The sequence below is a fragment of the Pecten maximus genome, chromosome 15 (assembly GCF_902652985.1).
Source record: "Pecten maximus chromosome 15, xPecMax1.1, whole genome shotgun sequence".
Taxonomy (NCBI): domain Eukaryota; kingdom Metazoa; phylum Mollusca; class Bivalvia; order Pectinida; family Pectinidae; genus Pecten; species Pecten maximus.
The window spans coordinates 30,106,730-30,131,996 of record NC_047029.1 but is presented as its reverse complement, the minus strand read 5'-3'; the positions used below and the strand labels follow the sequence as shown (position 1 = coordinate 30,131,996).

At 35.2% G+C, this 25,267-nt stretch overlaps 2 protein-coding genes across 7 annotated transcripts in view; both read left to right on the top strand.

Moving 5' to 3' along the window:
* LOC117343448 (mediator of RNA polymerase II transcription subunit 24-like) overlaps positions 1 to 14,359 on the top strand; it is a 33,434-nt gene extending 19,075 nt beyond the window's left edge. For all 6 annotated transcript variants that reach the window (XM_033905805.1, XM_033905801.1, XM_033905804.1 and 3 more), the window contains 12 exons: positions 78 to 220; positions 1,155 to 1,275; positions 1,752 to 1,933; positions 3,201 to 3,300; positions 6,027 to 6,202; positions 6,579 to 6,810; positions 8,070 to 8,307; positions 8,777 to 8,838; positions 9,276 to 9,363; positions 10,084 to 10,158; positions 10,699 to 10,844; positions 11,393 to 14,359. In XM_033905805.1, coding sequence (XP_033761696.1) covers positions 78 to 220; positions 1,155 to 1,275; positions 1,752 to 1,933; positions 3,201 to 3,300; positions 6,027 to 6,202; positions 6,579 to 6,810; positions 8,070 to 8,307; positions 8,777 to 8,838; positions 9,276 to 9,363; positions 10,084 to 10,158; positions 10,699 to 10,844; positions 11,393 to 11,530 — 1,701 coding nt within the window. In that variant the 3' untranslated portion in view covers positions 11,531 to 14,359. The remainder of the gene's footprint in view (positions 1 to 77; positions 221 to 1,154; positions 1,276 to 1,751; positions 1,934 to 3,200; positions 3,301 to 6,026; positions 6,203 to 6,578; positions 6,811 to 8,069; positions 8,308 to 8,776; positions 8,839 to 9,275; positions 9,364 to 10,083; positions 10,159 to 10,698; positions 10,845 to 11,392) is intronic.
* A 689-nt stretch (positions 14,360 to 15,048) lies between these two features.
* LOC117343379 lies at positions 15,049 to 25,136 on the top strand. Its single transcript, XM_033905720.1, has 6 exons — positions 15,049 to 15,144; positions 21,351 to 21,381; positions 23,229 to 23,302; positions 23,631 to 24,006; positions 24,291 to 24,377; positions 24,808 to 25,136. The coding sequence occupies exons 1-6, from the start codon at positions 15,049 to 15,051 to the stop codon at positions 25,101 to 25,103; spliced, it is 960 nt and encodes a 319-aa protein (XP_033761611.1). The 3' UTR covers positions 25,104 to 25,136.
* Positions 25,137 to 25,267: the final 131 nt, after the last annotated feature.

Here is a 25,267-nt window from a genome sequence, read left to right as displayed (position 1 = left end):
ATTATGCTGATTGTTGTTCAAATCAACTATAATGATTCCTATCATAGTATCAATTAATCTCCTTTTCTGCCACACAGACACTTGATGCCGACTGCTCTAAGAACCAGGATGCACTCATGGGTGTACTTTGTCAGATGCTGTCCGGGAAAAGCTTTGAGCTCATCTTGGCTGCGGCAGCTGCAACTGGAGAGCTTCAGAGTTTTGCAACTAAGCTCATTAAGTAGGTTAAAGTAGGATGTAATTTGATGAATCTGGAAAACTGATGGAGAAGTGTTAGGTTGGAAGAAAGATAATTGGTACTAGTGCATACTGGTTTATTTAATATAAACTTTATTTCATTCCAATATGTCTATATATTACAAATAATTACAACACTGTCAACAGTACAGATAAAATATATAAGTATATTTACATTTACACTGCAGCCCCACTATATAACTTTACCAAGCTCACTTTGAAGTTATGAGTCCATTAATTACTTCCAAATCTTTATTATGACGTCATTATTATAGTGACGTCATAATTGTAACGTCGGCGATAACGAAAGATGGCTGTTGAAAAGGCTGTTCCGTCTTTGACGATAATAATTTGTTTATTCATTATCAGAGTAAAATTCCTGGATATAGTCTTTCAAATTCGTTGTCAAATGTAAATATAAGCATTGAACTGCTTTCATTTGGAAGTTATGGGCTGATGAATGCCAACTGGACAAAGGCAAATTCAACATGAAGTGCTAGCTAGTGCGCTTCATTAAATTTGCCTTTGTCCAGTTGGCATTCATCAGCCCATAACTTCCAAATGAAAGCAGTTCAATGCTTAAATGGGATCCGGAACAGTATTGCAGAATATATCTATAAACAAATGTTTGAAAAGTTAGTGCTGTTACATCAGATATATTAACTCCCCAGACTGGATTACTTGAAAAGCTATTATCTCTGTTATACTTGCTCCCCAGGATTTTGATTGTTTAAAAAGCTGTTACATCAGTTATATTTACTCCCCAAAATAATGATTGTTTAAAATGGTGTTGCATCAGTTTAGGTACTCCCTCCCAAGGATAACAAATGTTTAAAAACTGTAACAATGGTTTTGCTTCGCCATGTAGGATTGGATGTATTTGATAAGATGTTACAATTAAGGTATTTCATTCCTAGAATAAATGAGTTTGCTAAGCAGACCCAGGGTGAAGCAGGGAAGGCAGCCCAGACTCGAGTCCTGCTGTTTGATATCTCTTTCCTGATGCTCTGCCATATTACTCAGCTCCACGGCATAGAGGTATCTATAAAATATGCGTTATATTATTCCCGCAATTTTCTTAGACAATTTTCCTGGAACCGATCTTTTCACTTGGACTTTATCTTGAGTGCCTCTGTAAGTATATATTAGACTTACTGATGGCTATGAAAATGCTGATGTTCTTTTTCATCATTGTAATGTTAAAACCTGTTTCCAGTCAGATCAGAAAAGGACTTTATAAGTGATCATACTATAACAGTTCTTTCCTAGAAGTTCAAATTCCATTTCTGTCAAAACTAGAAAACATTTGCAAAAAACTGATGATTTCATGATATGAAAAATTAAGGCTATGGTCTGTTGTATTTCTGTATAAATCCATGCTATTCACAATGCTTCAAACCTTGTCCAATACAATGAAAATTATAGCCATGAAATAAAACCCTTAATTGTATTTTCTGAAGTTGTACCCTATGACCTACATGTTAAAATGACATCACTTTGTAAGACTGGAGCAGATCTTTTCACAGATGATATCTGTGTCGCCGGAGTATGCAGACTCGTTCTTCATCCAGTGGGCCCAGCGATGTCTGCCTGAAGATGGTCGGTATAAATGTGTGGACAACTACAGTGGCACGGACCAGGCGAAGGTGGATCTCCTCCTCAGCCAGCTTACCAGAGGTGACGAAATCAAACAGAGGTCAGTGTTATACAGGCATCATTGTAGGGGTTGTATAGAGGTTAAATATAGGTCATTGTAGGGGTTGTATAGAGGTTAAATATAGGTCATTGTAGGGGTCAGTGTAGAGGTTGAATACAGGTCATTGTAGGGGTTGTATAGAGGTTAAATATAGGTCATTGTAGGGGTTGTATAGAGGTTAAATATAGGTCATTGTAGGGGTTGTATAGAGGTTAAATATAGGTCATTGTAGGGGTTTTATAGAGGTTAAATATAGGTCATTGTAGGGGTTGTATAGAGGTTGAATATAGGTCATTGTAGGGGTTGTATAGAGGTTAAATATAGGTCATTGTAGGGGTTGTATAGAGGTTAAATATAGGTCATTGTAGGGGTCCGTATAGAGGCTAAATATAGGTCATTGTAGGGGTCCGTCTAGAGGTTGAATATAGGTCATTGTAGGGGTTGTATAGAGGTTGAATACAGGTCATTGTAGGGGATGTATAGAGGTTAAATATAGGTCATTGTAGGGGTTGTATAGAGGTTAAATATAGGTCATTGTAGGGGTTGTGTAGAGGTTGAATACAGGTCATTGTAGGGGATGTATAGAGGTTAAATATAGGTCATTGTAGGGGTCTGTATAGAGGCTAAATATAGGTCATTGTAGGGGTCTGTGTAGAGGTTGAATATAGGTCATTGTAGGGGTCTGTGTAGAGGTTGAATATGGGTCATTGTAGGGGTCCGTGTAGAGGTTGAATATGTTTCATTGTAGGGGTTAGTTTAGAGGTTGAATATGGGTTAATGCTTGGGCTAGTGAAATGGTAAAACAAGGGTCATTATAAAAGATGAGTTTAGAGGTACAAAATGGGCAGGTGTAGAGGGTAACCATGGGTCATTGTAAAGGTCAAGCATAGATCATTGTAGAGGTCAGTGTAGATGATAACCATGGGTCATTGTAGAGGTGAAGGTTTAATATTATAGCAATGGAACAGAGGTCAGTATAGAGGTGAAATATGTGATATTGTAGAGGTCCAAGATTTCTAAACAAGTGCTTGATTTAGTTTGATGGTCAAAAAGTGGCTATATCACTTCAAAATTTAATAAGGATTATTTCAACAAGGATTGATTTGATAATGAAGGTCAGACTAAGATCAAACAACTCAGCACTAAGATGAACATTTCTTTGTGAATAATATTATCCTGTTATATAATTTTTTTCACATTGAGCACAAAAATCATAGCATTGATACTGACCTGTCTAAGTATAATTAGTTGTTGTTTGGTGTTTCAGTTTGACAAGATGGCACGAAATCTGCCTGAATGCTCCATTTGCCATTCAAGAAGTGTTATTTGCCTGGGAGCATGGAGCTTTGGGCTCGGATAATGTCAAGGTGATTATCTTAAATACCAAAAACATCTGAATAAAATATTATGCTTTCTGAGGCATTACTAAGTACCACATGCACATCAAGTCATTTTCATTTTCAAAGAGCTGCAAATGGTAAACCTTACCTTTTTAGCTCACCTGCCCGAAGGGCAAGTGAGCTTATGCCGTGGCGCGGCGTCCGTCGTCCGTCCGGCCGTCCGGCCGTCCGGCCGTCCGTCCGGCGTCAACTTTCCATTCAAGCAACTTCTTCTCAATAACCAAAAGGCCTAGAGACCTAATATTGGGCCTGTAGCATGCTGGGGTGAAGGGCTACCAAGTTTGTTCAAATGAATAACGTTGACCTTCATTCAAGGTCACAGGGGTCAAAAACGCTAAAATCTTTAAACAACTTCTTCTCAATAACCAAGAGTCTCAGGGAGTTGATATTGGGTCTGTAGCATGCTGGGGTAAAGGGCTACCAAGTTTGTTCAAATGAATGACCTTGACTTTCATTCAAGGTCACAGGAGTCAAAGATGCTAAAAAAAAATTAGACGACTTCTTCTAAATAGCCAAAAGACCCAGGGACTTGATATTGGGTCTGTAGCATGCTGGGGTGAAGGGCTACCAAGTTTGTTCAAAGGAATGACCTTGACTTTCATTCAAGGTCACAGGAGTCAAAAAGGCTAAAATCTTTAAACGACTTCTTCTCAATAACCAAGAGTCCCAGGGACTTGATATTGGGTCTGTAGCATGCTGGGGTGAAGGGCTACCAAGTTTGTTCAAATGAATGACCTTGACTTTCATTCAAGGTCACAGGAGTCAAAAAGGCTAAAATCTTTAAACGACTTCTTCTCAATAACCAAGAGTCCCAGGGACTTGATATTGGGTCTGTAGCATGCTGGGGTGAAGGGCTACCAAGTTTGTTCAAATGAATGACCTTGACCTTCATTCAAGGTCACAGGAGTCAAAAAGGCTAAAATCTTTAAACGACTTCTTCTCAATAACCAAGAGTCCCAGGGAGTTGGTATTGGGTCTGTAGCATGCTCGGGTGAAGGGCTACCAAGTTTGTTCAAATGAATGACCTTGACTTTCATTCAAGGTCACAGGGATCAAAAAGGCTAAAATCTTTAAACGACTTCTTCTCAATAACCAAGAGTCCCAGGGAGTTGATATTGGGTCTGTAGCATGCTGGGGTGAAGGGCTACCTAGTTTGTTCAAATGAATGGCCTTGACCTTCATTCAAGGTCACAGGGGCCAAAAAGGCTAAAATGTTTAAACGACTTCTTCTCGATAACCAACAGTCCCAGAGACCTAATATTTGGCCTGTAGCATGCTGGGGTAAAGGGCTACCAAGTTTGTTCAAATGAATGACCTTGACTTTCATTCAAGGTCACAGGAGTCAAAAAGGCTAAAATCTTTAAACGACTTCTTCTCAATAACCAAGAGTCCCAAAGACCTAATATTTGGCCTGTAGCATGCTGGGGTGAAGGGCTACCAAGTTTGTTCAAATGAATGACCTTGACTTTCATTCAAGGTCACAGGAGTCAAAAAGGCTAAAATCTTTAAACAACTTCTTCTCAATAACCAAGAGTCTCAGGGAGTTGATATTGGGTCTGTAGCATGCTGGGGTAAAGGGCTACCAAGTTTGTTCAAATGAATGACCTTGACCTTCATTCAAGGTCACAGGGGTCAAAAAGGCTAAAATCTTTAAACAACTTCTTCTCAATAACCAAGAGTCCCAGGGAGTTGATATTGGGTCTGTAGCATGCTGGAGTGAAGGGCTACCAAGTTTGTTCAAATGAATGACCTTGACCTTCATTCAAGGTCACAGGGGCCAAAAAGGCTAAAATCTTTAAACGACTTCTTCTCGATAACCAACAGTCCCAGAGACCTAATATTTGGCCTGTAGCATGCTGGGGTGAAGGGCTACCAAGTTTGTTCAAATGAATGACCTTGACTTTCATTCAAGGTCACAGGGGTCAAAAGGCTAAAATCTTTAAACGACTTCTTCTCAATAACCAAGAGTCCCAGGGAGTTGATATTGGGACTGTAGCATGCTGCGGTAAAGGGCTACCAAGTTTGTTCAAATGAATGACCTTGACTCACATTCAAGGTCACGTCGATCAAGTATGCTTAAATCTTTAAATGACTTTTAGTGAAAAGCCAAAGTGCAGAGAGACATTATATTGGTCCTGTAGCATGCTTTCAAATAACTGCAGGATCCATATATGAAAAGATCACTGCATTACAGGTGAGCGATTTGGGCCCATTGGGCCCTTGTTTACTGTACCACTGTCTGAAAGACATTGATTTTAGAAGCAAAGACAGGTATAATATAATTGTTATCTATTACCATACTGCATGCATATCATGTTTTTGGAGACCAATGAGGGAGATTGGTGATTATTTATAGCATTTGGGCATCAAATAGTTAGGAGGATTTGTGTTTTTAATAAACATAGCTGTTTTAGTCAATTTCAAAACAGTAATGAATTTGTGAGTTAGAAAATAATCCCTCTGTATCATCAGATGGAAATACCATAATTAACATACTTAGAAGTATTTCGAAGCCATGGAAATGTTCATGCTTTGAAAAAAGATACAAAAAAAAACCCCAACTTTTCCCACGAACAATAATTTGACTGTTGCATAGCTTTTTGCTGAGGTTTTATTATGATAATTGCACGGACAGATCATGTGTTGATGAGTTGCCTTTTTACCTAACAATGAAAGTTTTTGTGTTTGTCCAGGTGATACTGGAGAGGTGTCAGAGCCGTATGTGTAGTATACCTGTGGTGATGTCTGCCTGGCTATGTAGTTATATGAACACTGTCGGAGATGACGCCAGGGAGAAACCGTTACAGATGCTGCAGAGACTACAAGTCAAGATTAGCTCCCCTGACCCAGAGATCTACTATGCAGAGAGGTGAATTTCAAAGCTTCAGTTAAATGTCAGTGGGTGTTGTTTTGTGTGAGGTATAAATATGTTAAGACACAATATTTGAATTACCTGTACTGGTAAATCTTCATAAAAGGTTAACTTTTGGCCTCAGTAGCATAACTTTGGTTGAAAAAAATGTTTGTTGATTTCCTAATTCTTTCATGAGATTTGATAGGACATTGTTAATTTGCATATAGATTCTTTTGGGATCATCCATTTTTTCTGTGGAGTAAACATTTTTTATTTACCTATTTTCATATTTTTTGGAACTTCGTTTTTATCTCCACGTAGGAGTGGGATATACTGTATTTGTATCACATGCAATCTTTGATTTAACTTTGATTCCATAACACCAATCCAGGTCACATTTGATGGGAATCATACTTAGGAAGATGGTGAATGACATACTTCCAACCCACATGAAGGACATGTCAATGCAGTTTATCCCTCCCAATTCTATACCTAGCGAGGTGATGGAGAAATGTCTACAGGGAGTCATGGCCAAGGGCTGGATAGATCTGAGAAGTGTGCATACCCTGGAACAGCTACTCAACCTGTGTGGCTCGGACTGGTTCTGTGATCGCGCTATCTTGGTACGTATCTTGGGTGTGGGATGAAAAACCTTGAGGAGAGAGTAGAAATCTATACCATATTTATCTAGTGATAGGCCCATCCATGTCTTATATTACAGTTCAGCAAATTTTATTTAATTGTCTTGATCAACATAAGCCTACCCAAAACTTTGTATCAAAAGCTTTTGTGTTGGACCAGATCCTGGACTTTCTACAGGATGAATATAAGTATATATTGTATTAAAAATACATTGTTCTTAATGTGTGGAGTCTTGATATAATTTTTGGGATTCAAACTTAGTTAGCCGATGCGATAATAATATAAACATAATACATGCAACATCTGTTGTGTTTATACTTCCATAGCAGCCATAAAACAACAAATGTTTATAAACAACAAAAGTTTATAAACAACAAAAGTTTATAAACAACAGAAGTTTATAAACAAAAGTTTATACACAACAAAAGTTTATAAACAACAGAAGTTTATACACAACAAATGTTTATAAACAACAAAAGTCTATACACAACAAAAGTTTATAAACAACAAAAGTCTATACACAACAAAAGTTTATACACAACAAATGTTTATAAACAACAAAAGTTTATAAACAATAAACAACAGAAGTTTATACACAAGTTTATACACAACAAATGTTTATAAACAACAAAAGTCTATACACAACAAAAGTTTATAAACAACAAAAGTCTATACACAACAAAAGTTTATAAACAACAAATGTTTATACACAACAAAAGTTTATAAACAACAAAAGTCTATACACAACAAAAGTTTATACACAACAAATGTTTATAAACAACAAAAGTTTATAAACAACAAAAGTTTATACACAAAAGTTTATACACAACAAAAGTTTATAAACAACAAAAGTTTATACACAAAAGTTTATACACAACAAATGTTTATAAACAACAAAAGTTTATAAACAACAGAAGTTTATACACAACAAAAGTTGATAAACAACGGAAGTTTCATGTTATACAGTTGCTGCATGGTTTACCATTAAATGTGGCTATGTCATAAATGTTGAGACATGTAGGAACTCGAGTGACATCAAATCATTTATGATGTGACAATAAATATGATATAGCATGATTGTCTCTTTAGAGGAAAACATACTTCTGGCTCGCAGCTTATCATATTATTGAGCTTGTTTTATAAATTTTATATGACATAGGCACTCATGTTTGTCCACTACAATTTATTTTGAATATTGAAATAAAACTGGGGCTATACTAGTATTTGAAATTTTCTTTAGCACATGTTGAGCAGCAGTCGACTGGAGGACCTGACTCAGGCTCTAGGCCTCCTGTTTGCAGTGTTTCACCTTGACCTTGAACATATTACTCTGAGCTTGTTACTCCACACTGTACCAAAGCTACTCCAGTCCGCTGACAAACAGCAGTTCCTGACTGACCCACGAGGATATATCCTGGCCAAGGCCTGTGTACTGTGTATCGTGGCCGCTCAGACTGCACGTAGTGTGGCAGGCAAGGGTAAGTGGCCCCTATTACTGTAATAAAAGTTGATTTAAAAAGATTTAAATGAATTTTGTATATATCTTTGCTGTTGACTTGTGGAAAGAATAAAATTGCTTAAATCGGATATATAAACAATTTTGAGAAAGTTGTATTTTGTAAAATAGTTTCTGTGAAGTATATATCCTTTTGAAAAAAATGAACTAATGAAAAAAAGAGCAACCCTAGCTATATATGTGCTTCACCTTCTTGAGTCCTTGTGTATAAAAATGTGCAGCACTAAACTTTTCTGATTACATATCTATATTATACATGACTTCATGTGATAGAAAATTAGCAAAATAATTGTCATTTATACTCTTAAAGTGAATCCTGAATACCAATTATTTCATTACTATGTCATATTGTTACAATAAAAGTAGGAGGGAAAATATTAAACAAAATTCCAATTGGTATGTTAATCATTTGCTGTTTTTGTTTCTGACAGCCTCCATGTCCCAGATAAGGAGAGGCTACAACAAACGCTCAAGGAAGGAGATGGAGCTTGAGGTATGGTGTTAAAATGAATTTCTCTGTCCTGATAAATGCATGAAAATATCATTATTAAGCTTTCTTGTTGATCTTTGTTCAATGTGAACAGTTCTTGATATTTTTAGAGCAGAACAAAACACAAGAAGAAATTATATCTTCCAAATAGAGTTTAAGTACTACAGAAAATTATGGTGCTTTTCATAACTTCTGTGAAAAGAAATTCAGCCGGCATCTTATTTTTTAGTTTTACTTTTCAAAAAAAAAAAAAAAAAAAATAAGTGTGCAAGTGGTGTATTTGAAGAAACAGATTTTTTTTTTTTTTTTTTTTTGTAAACTGAAAGTTGGTTATTTAGCAAACAACTCTCTCAATCTCTCAATTTAAGGCAGGATTAGCTGCAAAAGAAATGAAATTATTTATTATTTATAACTTTATTGTTTCTTTTGAAAAATTACAGAGCCTGGATGAACAAGAGTCTCGCCCTTTGAAGAGGATGAAGACGATGGAACCCCAACTGACCCTGGACTCTGAAGGATTTAATCTTGGTACATGATAATTATACCATTTATTGCAATCCATATTCTAAATATCAAATGTTTGTTTATTTACTAAATTTGTTCCAAAGGGAGCATCTTGTACAAATAACAAACATAATCTCAACATGTAGTTTCAAATTTTCGGCTTCTTTACCTTTGACAAGAATACCAGACTCCTTCCATTTTTCAAGTCACCATCTTGGCTTTTCCACTGTTTCCGAGTCATAGCCTAAGAAACCAAAAACTTGGAACTGTAGAGACATGTATGTTTATGACATGTATGTTTATCACATAAATGTCCCATCCAAGCCGAATTTCGCCTGCCATATATAGAAACGAAAATTGAAAGTTTTTTTTGCTTATATTCTCATAAATAGTACAAGTAGTTATGTGATAAATAGAATCTTACACTCGTAGCTATGTCGTATGAAATTTATTATGCACATTCAATAGTTTGATGTGCCACTTGCCTAAAGGCTAGCTAATGGCATATCAAATTATTGAACACATTTGATAAATTCCATATGATATAGACACTCATGCAAGATCCCATATCTATTTATGAACTAAGTAAATGCACTGATTTAACAATATCTGCTATCTGACCTGCTGTTCATGACAATGTTATGCGATATATCTTTGTACTGCTGTAGACATACTTATTCTGATGAAATTAAATTTAAGTGTTAAATATTAAAATGTTGTGTTCACCTTCCACTTTTGTTTCAGACTTTCTAACAGCTAAAGATGATGGTGAGGCATCCCCAGTCATAGATACCAAGGATCCCCTCAACAAGGCCTTAGGTAGGTCTTAATAGTCCTACATGTATTGGGAATATGTATTGTACATTTCTTTTTCATGTTAAAGCCAACAAATTTTGATCATTTCCCATCTCGGCCTTTGTCAATACAGTAGTATGTATTTATCAATGAAAATAAATGAATTAAGCCTGTAGGAAGCTGTTTAAAAAATATTGTTTATAATCGACTTCATTGAAATTTGAAGCTGATGTAATTCATTGAAAACAATAATTTATAACAGTTAAACATTTGTAGGTAGTTTTACTGTTTAAACCATAATGGTAGGTAGTTTTACTGTTTAAACCGTAATCATAGGTAGTTTTACTGTTTAAACCATAATGGTAGGTAGTTTTACTGTTTAAACCATAAACTTAAACTTAGGATATATTTACTTTTATCTATTATGTTGGCTATAATTAGTCATTTTGACTAATGTAAAGAATATGTGCTTTCCACCTATTTCCATGAAAAGTAAAATTTCCATAAATTACAAATTACTGATCACCGAGTGTATATGACTTACCTCTACTACACCTTTTACAGCCAACCTAATGCGCCTGATGAACGCCATTGCCCACAGTACAACCATAAGCCCACGGACCAGCTTCATTGTAGCGTTTATAGAGGAGAGCATCAAGTGTGGCGGACAGTACTCTCAGTTTATCCTTCAGTTTATACCTCCTCAGATGGTGAGTGTTACAGGCATTGGAAATGATGTTGCAATGTTGTTTAAATTATATGGCTAGATAATTGAGTTGTTTGCAGCTCAAGTAGTATTATAGGTGCCATCTATCTTCTCTTGTCATGGTTCTGGAAGGTTAACTTAATCAAATTGCAAGGTCACAGGCCTAAAGTAAGATTAATATGCTCTTGAGGTCACAAGCCTAAAGTAAGGTTAAAATGCTCTCAGGGTCACAAGCCTAAAGTAAGGTTAAAATGCTCTCAAGGTCGGAGGCCTAAAGTAAGATTAAAATGCTCTCAAGGTCACAGACATAAACTTAGGTTATTTTGCTCTTGAGGTCTTAAACCAAGGATTTTGATATAATGTTTCACTCTCTTGCGGGTGGGAAAAAGAAAAAGGAATCTAAACTGTAGGGGGGGGGGGGGGGGATAGTGGTTCTTCAGTCTCGCTAGTGTTAGGCATGTATATTTTGCATCTTTTGAAAGCTTACCTCCTTAGATTAATTTTTTATGGTTTTGTGGATAAATTATCATTGATATTTTATTTTGTTATCAGCTGTCCCAGATCATGAAGAGTATCCCGGGAGTGTTCAACAACCAGCAAATTGTCCACATCTGTGATCTATCTAACCTTACCGGTCGTAAGGTGGCTGCGAAATGTGTCTGTCAAAACTCCAAAATCAGACAGGAATGAGGCTACAATATATTTTGGACAAATATGAGACTAAATTCTGACAAGAGTGTGGCTCCCAGCCTATTACAGATAAAAAAACTGGTTAATTCGGACTGATGCAAGACTAAATTCTTGCCTGACATAGTCTACAGCTGAAGTGAGACAATATTCAGAGCAGAGTGAAGCTACTAGCTCGTCTCACCACGAAGCCTCTGTGAGAAACCAAGGTTATAAATCTTCAGGCAAATATGTGAAATATGTGTACTGTATACAGAGTGAGGCTGTTAATATATAATATGCTAAAGTGACAGTACTTGTTCAAGTCTGATTATAGCTATAAATGATGTATCAATTAATCTCAATCGACCAGTGGGAAGCTGTATAATCCTGGACAAGGGTGACAATGTAAAATCCCAGACCAGCGTGAGGCTACATAATCTCAAACCAGAGTAAAGCTGTGTAATCTTGGATCAGAGTGAGGCTATTTAATCTCAAACCAGATTGAAGCTGTATAATCTTAGACCAGCTTGAGGCTGTGTAATCTCGAGTGAGAGTGACGCTAGTATAATCTCGGAACGAGACTGAGATTATGCGATCACGAACCACTGTACAAACTTAAAGCTCTAGCAGTGCTCTGTCGTCTGACAGTTTCAGATTTGCTGAGACCCACTTAAGCACCTACAGCTTAGCGTCTTTTGGTATTGAATATTGCATCATGTAGCTTGACAAGCGAGATATCCCTAGGTCTGCTGTGATGATCCTGGAACGGGATTTAAGAAATTTATCAGTCTCTTATATTGAGCTCATTGTAATTTTGAAAAGCCTGTAAGTTATAGAAAATATTCATCAGAATCTGACGTAACCTTCACGTTATCTCAAAGCAAGCAAGACCCAGGATTATCCTGACTTGGACAAATATATAGGATCCTTCCTAAAGATAAAGGAAACCTGTAGGAATGAAATATGTGTCTTCGATCCATGTATAGATAAAGTACAGACCATATAGAAATATATTCTGTTACCAGCTGGAAGAAGCGAGTACATACAATTATGAAAGTGCTATTTTATTTGTGCAAACTTATGTCATGATGGTTTGTGCACTGCAATCTGTGTCCTAAGAGATTCTGTCCAGAATAAAAGACCATCGATCACATGATGGACCTCTTTAGTTTTGTATGATAAGCAAAAGTCATATGACCCCAGTTTTGTAACACTTTTGTCATATCATAGATAAAATGATATGACATTATTGTGTTAGTGGTAAAAAACTATGGATATTTCCTTTTAAAATGTAAAACGTTCATGTGATAAATAAAATCTTACACTTGTGTCCATGTGATATATTGGATTATAAACTTGTTGCATAATTTAATTTAGTAATATTCCACTGTAGGGCTCTGTAAAAATATGATTTCTTTTTATAGTAGGTTGTGAAGAAATTGAGTCTTGTTCATCTGGGGATACCCTACTGATGAAAGTGGGCAGACTATAGGTTTCCTCTTCATCAGTCTTGAACGAATGTACATAATGCTAAAGTTTGTCAGCTCTCTTGCGGCTTCATTCATTGCAGGATTTTGATCAAACTTTACACAATGATGAAGGACCATAATATCTCGGCACAAGTTCCAGTTTCAGGGATTTTGGGTCAAGGTCACAGTTAGTGTTTTAAAGGGGGACTTCTATAAGGCTAGAATTACTGGGTCCTTTAGCAATACCCAGTATGTTTGTTAATATATATATTGTACCACTTGAATTGAAACATTTTTTTCAGTGGTTCTCTGTTAGACAAAGCTGGAGTTATCCTATTGGGTGGATATCTCAATGAATTAACCTATTTTCTCATATCATGTTCATGATTTTTTAAATAAATTCAATGTATTAAGCATGGCTATTGGTGTAATATCCTCTGTACAAATAAATCATACTGCAGGCATAAGTATGTTTTTAGCTCACTAGAACCAAAGAGCCTGTGAGCTTATGCCATGGCGCAGCATTCATTATCAATCTGTACCTTCTTCAATCGGCCATCGACATTTCTTTTAAATTGCTACATATCCTGAACAACTGAATGGATATTGATGAAATTTAGTCTGGAGCAGAATTGAGCAAATACGATCCAATGTTGTATAATAAAGGGTGTGGCTCCCCTGGGCAAAAGGAGTGGGGCCCAATAGGGGAACATGAGGTAAAGCCTTTAAATTGCTACTTAGACTGAATGACTGAATAATTTTTGATGAACTTTCCTCTGGAGCATTATTGGCCAAAGGATATCCAATTATGTATAAAATGAAGGTGTGGCTCTCCTGGGGCCTGAGGAGTGGGGCCAGATAGGTGAAATTAAGATGAGTCATTTAAATTTCTACTAGCCCTGAATGACTGAATGGATTTTAATGGAGTCTGGTCTGAGCATAATGGGCAAAAGGGGATTAGATGTAATATGTGTGAGGAGTGTGACTCCCCTGATGTGGGAGAGAGGGACCTGATCCAGATAATATAGCAAAAAACTTTTAAAATCCTTCTTCTTTACAAATGTCAGGATTGGTCCACATTTTCATGTATTGAATCAATGTTGGGAGAGGCAGCTCAAAAAGTTGGAAAGTATTCTTAATATAACTTCAATGAGAGTATTTTGCCATGTTTACTGAAACATCTAGGTGAGCGATGCAAGCCCTCTTGGGCTCTTGTCTTGTTGACTGATGTGTCATATATTGAATGACAAAAATATTATGTGTAAAATGACAGTGTCATTATGATAGAATGTGTCATGTCATGGTGTTGATATATAATATCCTTTTAAGATCATCATGAATATTAATGACTTATAAATCAATAAAATATTGATCAAATTATGCAACAGAGTTTCTTATTTACTTTGGCTTTGTTTACCTGTCAATTCATCATTATTGACTTTCCTGTTGTTTGTTTGCCTATCCATGCCATCCATCAGCTGTTGCCTTGTCCATACTTACACTGTCATCCATAAAAAACAATACACACTCTTTTGACTTGTTGAAATATTATATATGAATAAGAAACTATAACATTGTGATTTCTAGAAGATTAAATACCTTGTCGGTGACAATGGCTAATTTTAATGATAATACCCTATCCCGAAGAAGTTTCAAGAGAGAGGCCTATTTTAGGTCCTGAGACGAAAGTCTCGATGCGACGTCTCACGTGACCTATTGCGATTGCCTTTTCCACGGCGGTGTCCATCCTAAACAACTTACATTTTTAGCTCACCTGGACCGAAGGTCCGGTGAGCTTATGTCATGGCGCAGCGTCCGTCGTCCGTCCGTCGTCCGTCCGTGCTTGCAATTGCTACCTTAGGTGGTTTGTTTTACGTCCAATCCGTTCTTCAGTGGTAGAAAATTCTTAAGCGGTAACCACTAAAGATGGACTGTTTTAATGTGCTGGAAATGACCTTAGGTGTAATCTGAGACTATGTCTTAAAAATCCCACTAAAGAAATTTTGTCCAACTGAAAAGGACTACTACGGACATTTTCCGGACATTGCCACAAAACGAGTGACAATCGGAATGTTTTTTGTTCTGTGTCATATGAATGAAGTAGTCCGAGGAGTGCCGAAAACGTACCGCGGGAGACGCCGCCATTACAGGCTTGCTTGTGATCAGGTAAGTCGAAATCCGAGTGTTCTAGTTAGTTATTTCAATTGATTTTATGAATCATTTACACGAAAATGCAGTTGTTAATCACCCTTTAACATTATTTAATCGTAAACGCAAATTGTTTAGTAACCAACCTAGTCAGATCGATTGAAAAACGTCTCTACTCTAGAAATCTGAATTAGCCTAACCTCGACGGGTTTGATCAACGGAGAGATTTACAATTTATAAACGAATTCAAGGCAAAATCTTAATCAAATCTCAGTTATCATCCTAGTCGAAGAATTAGCTTTTTTATGCATTATTAGCCTAGGCTATTCCTGTTTCAAGGCACGCGATTGGCCTAAAAATACTCTAGGGCGTGCTATTTTCAGCTTATACAATTTGTATCTGTATATTTGTCGACAGAGAAACTCTGAAAACCTTGCTAATGTATTGAAATATGTTAGGTACAGGGATGTTAATAACGCAATAAACAGAAAAATGTAGATATATTTGTCAACATTAAATGATGTACCAGCCGGTGATTTGTTGGTCTATTTAATTAAATCGCGCGATCGTAATGTAGGAACACGGCCTGCTTCTACGCTTGGACATTTCCACGAATATTAAATGATATTTATAACTATTATGTTAGGCCTAATATTCATGCGATGTATTTTCTAAATGGCACAGATTTATTACTTTGTAATTGCCCAGGGGTGTACAATTCCACTAGCCAGACGCCCGGGGCTATTAGTTTTCAGGTCAGGGCTAGCTGCTCTATGGCATGAAAAGTCAAATTGTTTCTGTACCAAAATTTTCGTTAATAAATCTACATTAAAAGCCAGTTTGTTTCTGTATACAGTTCTGACATTTGTAAACATGGTAACTGGTCAAGTTAATAAGATTTTTCAACCACAGGTAGTTGACATCGGTTCAACACGTTTCCCAAACGTAAATAATATCTTCATCTAGGTCTATCAAATGCTTAGTTATGCCATTGATAGCATTCAAGCGCACGAGTGATCCAGATGCAAACACGAGTGACCCAGATACGGACGGTCTGCCGACATGTCAGCATAGTTACAGAGATAATTAAGATAGGAATTAAATTATGAAGTGACAGTTAGTGATCATATCATATTTATTATTAGGATATATGGATCTTATTATCAGTTGAGTTAATCTTCCTGTTGAAATTGAAATTAGATCGTTGGTGCTGCTATATGTACAGGTCTGTTTTGATAGATGTTATATTCACAAAGCAGGCGTGATCACACCAAATTTGTTAAGCTGTTGGTTTTCTAAATAAAGTAGGGGAATCTTGTAGATATAAATATATTTGACAGATTGACAATTGTCATAACATTTTCACCTGAAAAACTCGACTTAACATTGTTTTAAATTAAAATTTGAGCTTTACTTGAATTGTCATGATAATAATTTCCTATGATTATGATTAAAAGTTAAAAGTTCATTGACATTGGCACCTTTAGTTCCATTCCAATACAATTTGCTAGCTATAAGTTTTTCCCTCAGGAAATGAGATGGAGAACAAACATATCTAGAAAGTAGTGGATCAGAGTGAATTAAACGTCAAGTTCACTATGACATGAAACCAGAACTATTTTAAAGTAGTGATTGAGTTGGTAATGTGTTGGTTTATTTAAACTAGCAGCTTTAAATTTTTGAAATTAATTATTTCCTCTCATATAATTTAGATTGAAGTATATTTCAGTTTAACTATTCAAAATACAATATTGACATGTCGTTGTATAGGTACATGCAACAGTCAGAAAGTTTTAACTCTTATCTACAACCAGTAAAATAAAATCCATATTTTTATACTCTTAATTATTTTGAAGTGTGTAAACTTATTTTACTGTACAGTTAATTTTTTTCGCAATAGTTATGACTATTTTCACACACAGACCATATAACATTCTGAACAATATTAAAATTGTTGAATTCTTTGTTAAATGGCAAGATTCTGATCAATTATGTTGAGGGAAAGGTACATTTCGGAAAACAATATTTAAATAGAATACATGTATTGAAAAATTTCAAAAGTGCAGGGCTAGTAGAATTTTCATCAGGGCTAGGGGAAAAAATAAGCTACTAGCCCTTGGGCTAGTGGAAAATTTTCAGAATTGTACACCCCTGATTGCACAAAAACACTTGTTGATTTAAAAAAATCAAGTTTCTCCAGCCTGATCTTTTCACTAATCTCAGACTGTATGACAACAGAACAGTGCTCCATCATCACTTTGACGGTCTGTTTAAAGTAGAAACATTAGAGTTAGTATGGAAGTATCCAACGTACCCTCAATTTTTGTTTATTAAGGGTCATCTTAATTGTAAACTGATATTTCCTGTTGCAATGTGACATAAAAAAACCTGATTGTAAAATTCTGATTTATTTTCAATATCATTGATATTTTTGAAAGTGAAAAAATATAGGTACCCGTACACACATTTCATTCACCAAAATTGTTGGTCCATAATTTCATATTATAGCCCAAATGGGAATCTTTAATTAACTGTACACAAATGTTGAACCAATTTCAAAAGCAATGATCAATATTGACGATTCTTACTTTTAATATTTCACAGAGATGTAAAAACACTGTAAATGATTGACAATGGAGAGAGTAGAAGTTTTGGGCTTTTGCTTGTTCTATATTGTTAATTTCTTGTTGAGAATATTCTCATTCATCAATCCAGAGTTTTATGGATTGTTTGTTACAAGCTCATTTTTGGTCGACCTGATATTTTTACTGGTTGTTTTGATTTGGTCTGGTTATCTCCATTGTCATGAAGAAAGGTGTCTGAACAGCTAGGTCATATATGTGGTAAGGTTCTCTATATTTTTTACATTCTATTGAATTCTAAGTTATTTATGATATATTTACATTTGCTCTGCATTGCAACTATATAACAGACCATGTGAAATACGCCGGTCCGTCGGACAATGTCTGGCAAATTTGCTGTCGGTCCGGTAACCCGCCATATCGGTCTGGACCGATTGTCCGGTACTATGAATGTTGAAATTATGAGTTGTAAATACTTAATGATTAACTGAAGAAAATATGAATTTATAATGAACGGAATCTTTTCGATGAGCCCATCACAGGTAAAACAGTTCTCCGCTATTCCTGCATTTTGATTGGTTACCGATAGTGACCTGTAGGTAATTATTTCCTAACCTGAATAATGTGCAGTGATTTCTAGTATGAGTGCAATCATTTAATACGATCCTACAGCGTACATTATTTTTGTTTACGCAATGTATTTTATGCAGGTAGGGCTATGCATATTATATAGTCAGAAACATCAGATTTGGAGCCGTCAAAACATAGACAGATATCTTTGAAACTTAATCCTCATCGGTTAAATTGTTGTACATTTAAAAACTTTATTCTTTGCCAAACTTTGAATCATACATAGTTGAAGTATGAATATACTTCAACCATTGTTGTGTTTCAGGGTTCCAGGGTCCAGGTCACTGTCATCGGTAGCTAGGGCTTTATATAGCAATGGGTGTTATAGGACCATATCAACATTTGCTAAAACATTCATTACTTACATTTTAATGTAGTGTTATTATTAATTTCGCTATATTCCGTCTCCAAGCGTCGGACCAAATGTTGAACATTATATAATTATATATAATCTACAACACACATTAATACTGTATGCTCTATGCAGAGCAAATGTAAATATAAAGTTTTGTTTGTTTGTGTTTTACATCCTATTAATAGCTATGGTCGTTTAAGGTTGAGAGACCAATGCTGATCTGCCCATATTTTCACTTCAATATTTTTGCAAGTTTTTGTAAAGTTAAACTATGTTACGAAAATTTCTCAAAATTTGTGAGTGTATTTTTGGTAAATCTGACTCCATTTCAAAATTCTTTAAAGAGATTATATGTTCAGAAGTACTACAATGATTAAAATGACATTGACTTCATTATAATAACAGATAAAACACCTCGTACATGTAATTCACAGTTTAAAGCTTTTAAAATTAGGATCATCTGATCTGATCAAGAATAACGTATAGCTGTCTTGTTGTATCCGCTAACATTACTGTGCATAGATCTAGAATGTCAATATTTTGAACTAGATTTTTTATCCTGACCAAATGCTGATATTTTACCGGCCAGTTTGAAAAAGAAATCACCAATAAACCTGAGCGACCACTCAAACACCAAAATGTTTCCACACGAGACCAATACCATATACAAAATGTACATGTACATGTCCGACAAGATATGATAAGTAAATAAATTGCCACTGAACACTATTGAACATTCATGATCATTACTTAAGTTAGGTTTGGTTTGAAACAAGTTACCACTTATTAACCATTTTGGTGTGTAGTACATAAAGCCCCAGTATACTAAAATCACTAATGTCTTTGGACAAGTAGGAAGAAAAATGAAAAATTTTAAAATGCGTTGAGAGTACTAAATGTACTCAGGATTTTAAATTTAGTTGTAAATTTAATACATTGTGAAGACGATTGTAGGTTTATTAGGCCATAAACAAATCCAATGTTTCAGCTAACAGAAACAGTTCCGACTTTACAAAAAGAATGTATAAAATCGCAAATTTAATTCTTCATGTTTTGTTTTGACAGATTTGCCTAATTGTGTCTGGAATTGTAGACTAAGTAGAATTTAATTTTGAAGTTTATGATGGAACAAGTTTTGGCGGATATCCCTTTTGGTTTCATTGGTTTTCTCTCTGACTTCGAATTTTCTGAAGCTTGCTCTTTTTGTTCTGATTTTAATTTTGATGTTCTAGAGTTATTTATTTGTGGATTAAACTATTTGGTTTTCTTCAATGCTGTAGAGTTTAATTCCACTGTTGTCGTAATTTCACTTAAAGCCATCTGATAAAAGCAACACATATGATTAAGCATTAAAAGTAAGTATACAATGCAGACAATCACATAAAAAGCGTTGTTCCTGCATAAAGTTTCATTAAAGGGTTTGCTAGTACAGTGTGTATTATTTATCATTTATCAAAGCTCTGTAATTGTTAAAATAGAGCATATTGAAATTAATAGATGTAATTATTATTAAATACAATTCAGTGATTTGCTTTTATTTCAGTCAGTACCAGCTGGTATTTACAATGATGGCATCCAGATCTAGACGTCGGCAACAAACAGCAGGTATATTTTTTTTCTTGTTCATAATTATAGTATAGTTGCCCATTAGTTGGGGAACTCTATCCAGTGCTTTATATAGGGTGGTCATGATCAGGTGGAGTAGTGGGAGAGCATTCGCCTTTTACCAAGACGACCGGGGTATTGATACCCCGTCTGGACATGAATAGGTTATGGGTCACTTACCCTTGTACCCTTGAAATTGGAAATTTTAGCCTAGAATTTGATGAAATATGCATTAGCTTCAATTCTGTATAATAAGTCACTTTATTAATTTTCATTATATGCTGTCTTTTTTTTATCCTATTGGTTTACACTGATTGAAGTTAGAATTTTATTATAGCTAATTAAATTTTCTGGATATCAGTATGCTTCCGTGACTGCTTTTAGTATTTTTGATGTAAAGTCTAGACATGAATATAAAACTAGCAATTTTTGTTGTCTTTTGTATACGTTAAAACTTAAAAGTTTTTGAAGGCCCTTAAATTTACGCAGAAAGGCCCTACAAGGCCAGAAATTTCATAACAATATTCCTGTACGAACCCTGTCTATATATGTGTACACTTCATTCTTGTATGATGATCTTCAATTTCTAGGCTTGAAATGATATTACACTTAATGCCTGTCTCAAGCTCTCTAGCTTAGGGAATAACATATTTTATTGATGTATTATACTTTATAGTTTTAGTACTGTTCTCTGACCATGCATGTGTTCAGTTGATTCTGAGCAATGATTGATAACAGAATTTAGATTATTCTTTCCGTTATATTATTTGTAGGGTTAAAAAGACATTTTCAATCTGTGACAAAGAGTTGATCTCAATGAAGAGATTCAAAATCATACCTAGGTTTATTCTAAACAGTCGATTGAATGCATATATATCGCAGCAATATTTGCTAAACATGTGAATAGGATTTAAGTTACAAAATAACTTTTTGAGATTTTCTTGTTCATTTTGCAGATTTACAAATACCATGCCCGGTTGGCCACCCAGTTTGGGTTAAGTTAACAGGGGATGGAGGTGGGGCATGGTGGCCAGGAAAACTTTTAAGAATAGACGAAGTGTACTTTTGGAGTGATCAAAGCAGGTAAAACATGACAAACAAAACATAATTGTATTTTTTCGAGACTGATTGTCTTTACTTATCAATGTATTTTGATAATTTTTTGGAGGGGTAAACATGGAAAGTAGTTGTTGGATGCATGTTTGATATATCTGCTATAACATGTATCAAATTACAATTCTACATACATTTGTATTTAACTATAATTAACAATTTTTCCTAAATGTCATAATTAGCTCATAATTTGACCAATTCTAAAAAAACAAACAACTAAGTCTTACTAAAAATCACAGGAAAATTCTTTGTAATTAATTGGGCTAATAGTTCAATTGACATCAAACTAAAGTTATAATCACACAAAAGAAAAGCATCTCCATATCAAAATTTAGTTCTTCGCCATCTTTTCAGTGCTTTCAAAGATTTCAGAAAGCACCCATTTTATTTTTGTGAAATATGCACAACCACTTTTACTTTCCACATCAAAGAGAGGGACATAAAAGTATTGGCCAATCTTGGATGAGCCTTAGCTTTCCGAATTGTCCTACTTATTATAATATTATATATATAAACTCTGTAACTACAAAATATATTGCGGAGGAAGTACACCTCCCTGTACCAATACTCTAATTACCAAGGATCGATTGTTCTTTACCATGACCATTCTGTAAGATAATATATCAGTTAGCTTGTAACAAATAACATTCATCTCTAATTCTTAACATTTAAAATTTTTAAGGTGTAATGTAACCAGAGCAACTGTGAAACCATTTGAAATTTCTCACAGTTTAGTGAAGTTCACAAGAGGTACAGTGTAAAGAGTTATGTTGCTGTTGATGTTTCTATTTCAGTGTTAGGGAGTCATGGTTTTAGAATCCGGTAATCCTATTAAACAATTTTGATGAAGAGCCAATTCTTACAGTTGTCTTGATAAGTTGATGTTTAAGAAGAATACCAAAAATATGTCTTACTGTTTGAAGTGTTCCTGAAGCACAAAGTATGTATTGAAAAAATGTTTTAAAGCAGTTAAGGGCAGTATAATCCTGAGGATATTACTGTGGGCTTTTTGATGATGACCAGCAAGCGAGGAAAAATTCTAGATATTCTTAATATAAAGTGAAAAATATACCAACTTTATACAAAAAAAAACCCAGCAAAATATTTCTAATTTAACCAAATTATAGGGAAGAAGGTGACCAACATGACTCCCTAACCATTTTCAATTTGATGTTCAGTTTGATTTAAATGTTATGATTATGTGATCAGCCACAACAAATCAGTGTTGATGAGTTCTAAGAGTGTGTGAGAGAAAGACATCAGATCAGAGTTGCAATGCTAGCAGTTTGTTACTATAATAACTACCATCTGACACTTAAAAAAAATTATTCAACTTGACTCATTATGCTGTTAAGTATACATAAAATCACGATAAAAAATATTTAAGTGTATTTCTTAAAAATATATGGTAAAAATTGTTTTTTTACTCATTGTTAAAGGATAAGTTTTGTTTAGTAATATGCAGACATATCATTGAAACCTTTCATTGTGGCTGGTAAATACAAACATTAAGAAATAAGCTGTTGCTAGTGCTCTTTTCACATAGAGATTTTACAGCTTACTCGAGACTTTCTTTATTTTCTCTTTTTCAAATTGCCATTTGTCTGGCTGTCCTTAAACCATTCTTGCTATCTCTTTTTCTTTAAAGGTACTGGATGATGAATCATTGTCAAACTTCATATTTGGAGTCCCCTTTTTCTGTAGTTGTGCATGGTCCATTTTAAAAATACATTGAAGATCTCTTGAGAATATTTTGACTTGCAATTTTTTATCATGGCACCACGATTTGTCTTAAATAAGATGTGTTTTTCTTTCAGGACAGTTAAGATGCGCAGAGGACAAAGAGAATTTTGAAACAGATCTCAAAAGAGCATTGGCTCTATATCAAAAGGTGATTATTTATCAAAAAAAATTTCACACAATGAATTTTTGTTTTTCTTGTTATCGCCCTGTAAGCAGAAAGTAGCAATTTTAAAATGTAGTTACTGTTAAATCATGATATACATGTACAAAAAAAGTCAATTTAAGTTTATGTAAGCAAGATTCATTCATAAGGAGTATCAAACTGATTTCATGAAGCAATTTGCAGTGAAAAAAAACAGCTAAAAATCTATCCCTTGTCCCTTTAAAAGATGTAGAAATACCGATGACTTTGTTGGCTAAATAGGCAAGCTTGGTAATGATAGAAAAATGCTAATGTGAACTCTTATGATTCTAAGGGAACTCCAGACACTGTCAGTGAAGGCAGCGATACTAAGGGAAATCCAGACACTGTCAGTGAAGGCAACGATACTAAGGGAAATCCAGGCACTGTCAGTGAAGGCAACGATACTAAGGGAAATCCAGACACTGTCAGTGAAGGCAACGATACTAAGGGAAATCCAGACACTGTCAGTGAAGGCAACGATACTAAGGGAAATCCAGACACTGTCAGTGAAGGCAACGACTCTAAGGGAAATCCAGACACTGTCAGTGAAGGCAACGATACTAAGGGAAATGCAGACACTGTCAGTGAAGGAAAACTGATGTTGATCCAAGATTTCAATGCAGTCAGCAAATTCAAAGGCAAAAGTATTCAAGAGATCAGTGTAGATGGTAAGAATGTTTACAGCACCTAGATAGAAATGCTTCTATTATTTCATTTCGGAACCAGTTTTTAAAAGAATGAATATCGAAGATATATTCTGATGTACATTTGCATTACTTTGAAATGCCCAGACCAAGATACAATAAAAGTCTCAGTTGCTAGTTTACTAACCCTATTCTATATTAAAAATTGATTTGTTCAAATCTAAAAAATAACATTCACTATTTGATTTTGGAGGGTTGAGTCCTTTAAGGGTTTGTGTCTATACAAAATGATTTTGATTTCGTTTTAGAAATCATACAAGAAGGAGAAGACTTTGTCTCTGGGAATTCTAGTGACATTGAGGCGGCATTGCACCAAAAAAGTCAGGAGAACACAGGTATACCATTGGTTGGATTTCGGTGAAAGTTGGTACATAGGGGTATTGAGGGCAGCCAAAGAAAATGGTACCATTTACGAAACCATCCGTTGCCATGGTAACCGATCCTGGTCTCTGATTGGTTGAAATTTAGATCAGCACTGTTATCATGGTTACAAAATGGAGGCTTCTGATTGGTCTAAATTTAGCATAATTTACGACTGTAGGGGTAGTTTGGGGGACATTATAGTAACTAGCGGTTACAATAGTACTTTTTGTTTAATACTGCTTTATTGCTAAAATTTGGAATTGTTTGAATCATTAAATAATTGGTCCACTTGTACCGCTGCTAGTATATCATTGATACTTTATAGCCGGATGATCATTAAAGTCCATTGCCTTTTGTTTTTCAAGAATGTACATTTTAATATTGCTTTTTTAATTCATTCAGAAATGGAATCGGAGGAAACACCAGAAGCTATGGAATTGGAGGAAATCCCACAAACTTCCAGACCACTGCCACCAAAAGAGAAAAAAGCGACAAAACAGAGAGTTAAATGGACATGTGAAGAAATCGAAGAGGTTGAAAAGCTCTTCCAGGACAACTTAAAAAATGGGAAATGTCCTGGTTTCAAGGAAGTCAAGAAATGCATTGCTATAAGCAAAACACAGAATGGACTTATCCACAACAGACAGTGGGAGACCATTAAAAAGAAAGTTTGGAATCTAATCCAAAAAAAAAAGTAGCTCTTCAAATGTGTATTAACTATCTCTGAAAATTGACTGACCAGCCCTAATGTTTAGCTCTCCTGATAATAGGGAGCAATTGCTATTCACTCTGTCGACAGATGTTATAGAACTTGGTGACTGTTAAGGCTCTTGGGTCTCTTGTTTTTGTTTAAGTGTTCAGT

Coding starts and splice junctions, on each gene's coding strand:
- LOC117343379 (XM_033905720.1), top strand. CDS start 15,049: ATGTTTTTTGTTCTGTGTCATATGAATGAAGTAGTCCGAGGAGTGCCG. Junction 24,007..24,290: donor TCAAGAGATCAGTGTAGATG/GTAAGAATGTTT, acceptor ATTTCGTTTTAG/AAATCATACAAGAAGGAGAA. Junction 24,378..24,807: donor AAAAAGTCAGGAGAACACAG/GTATACCATTGG, acceptor TAATTCATTCAG/AAATGGAATCGGAGGAAACA.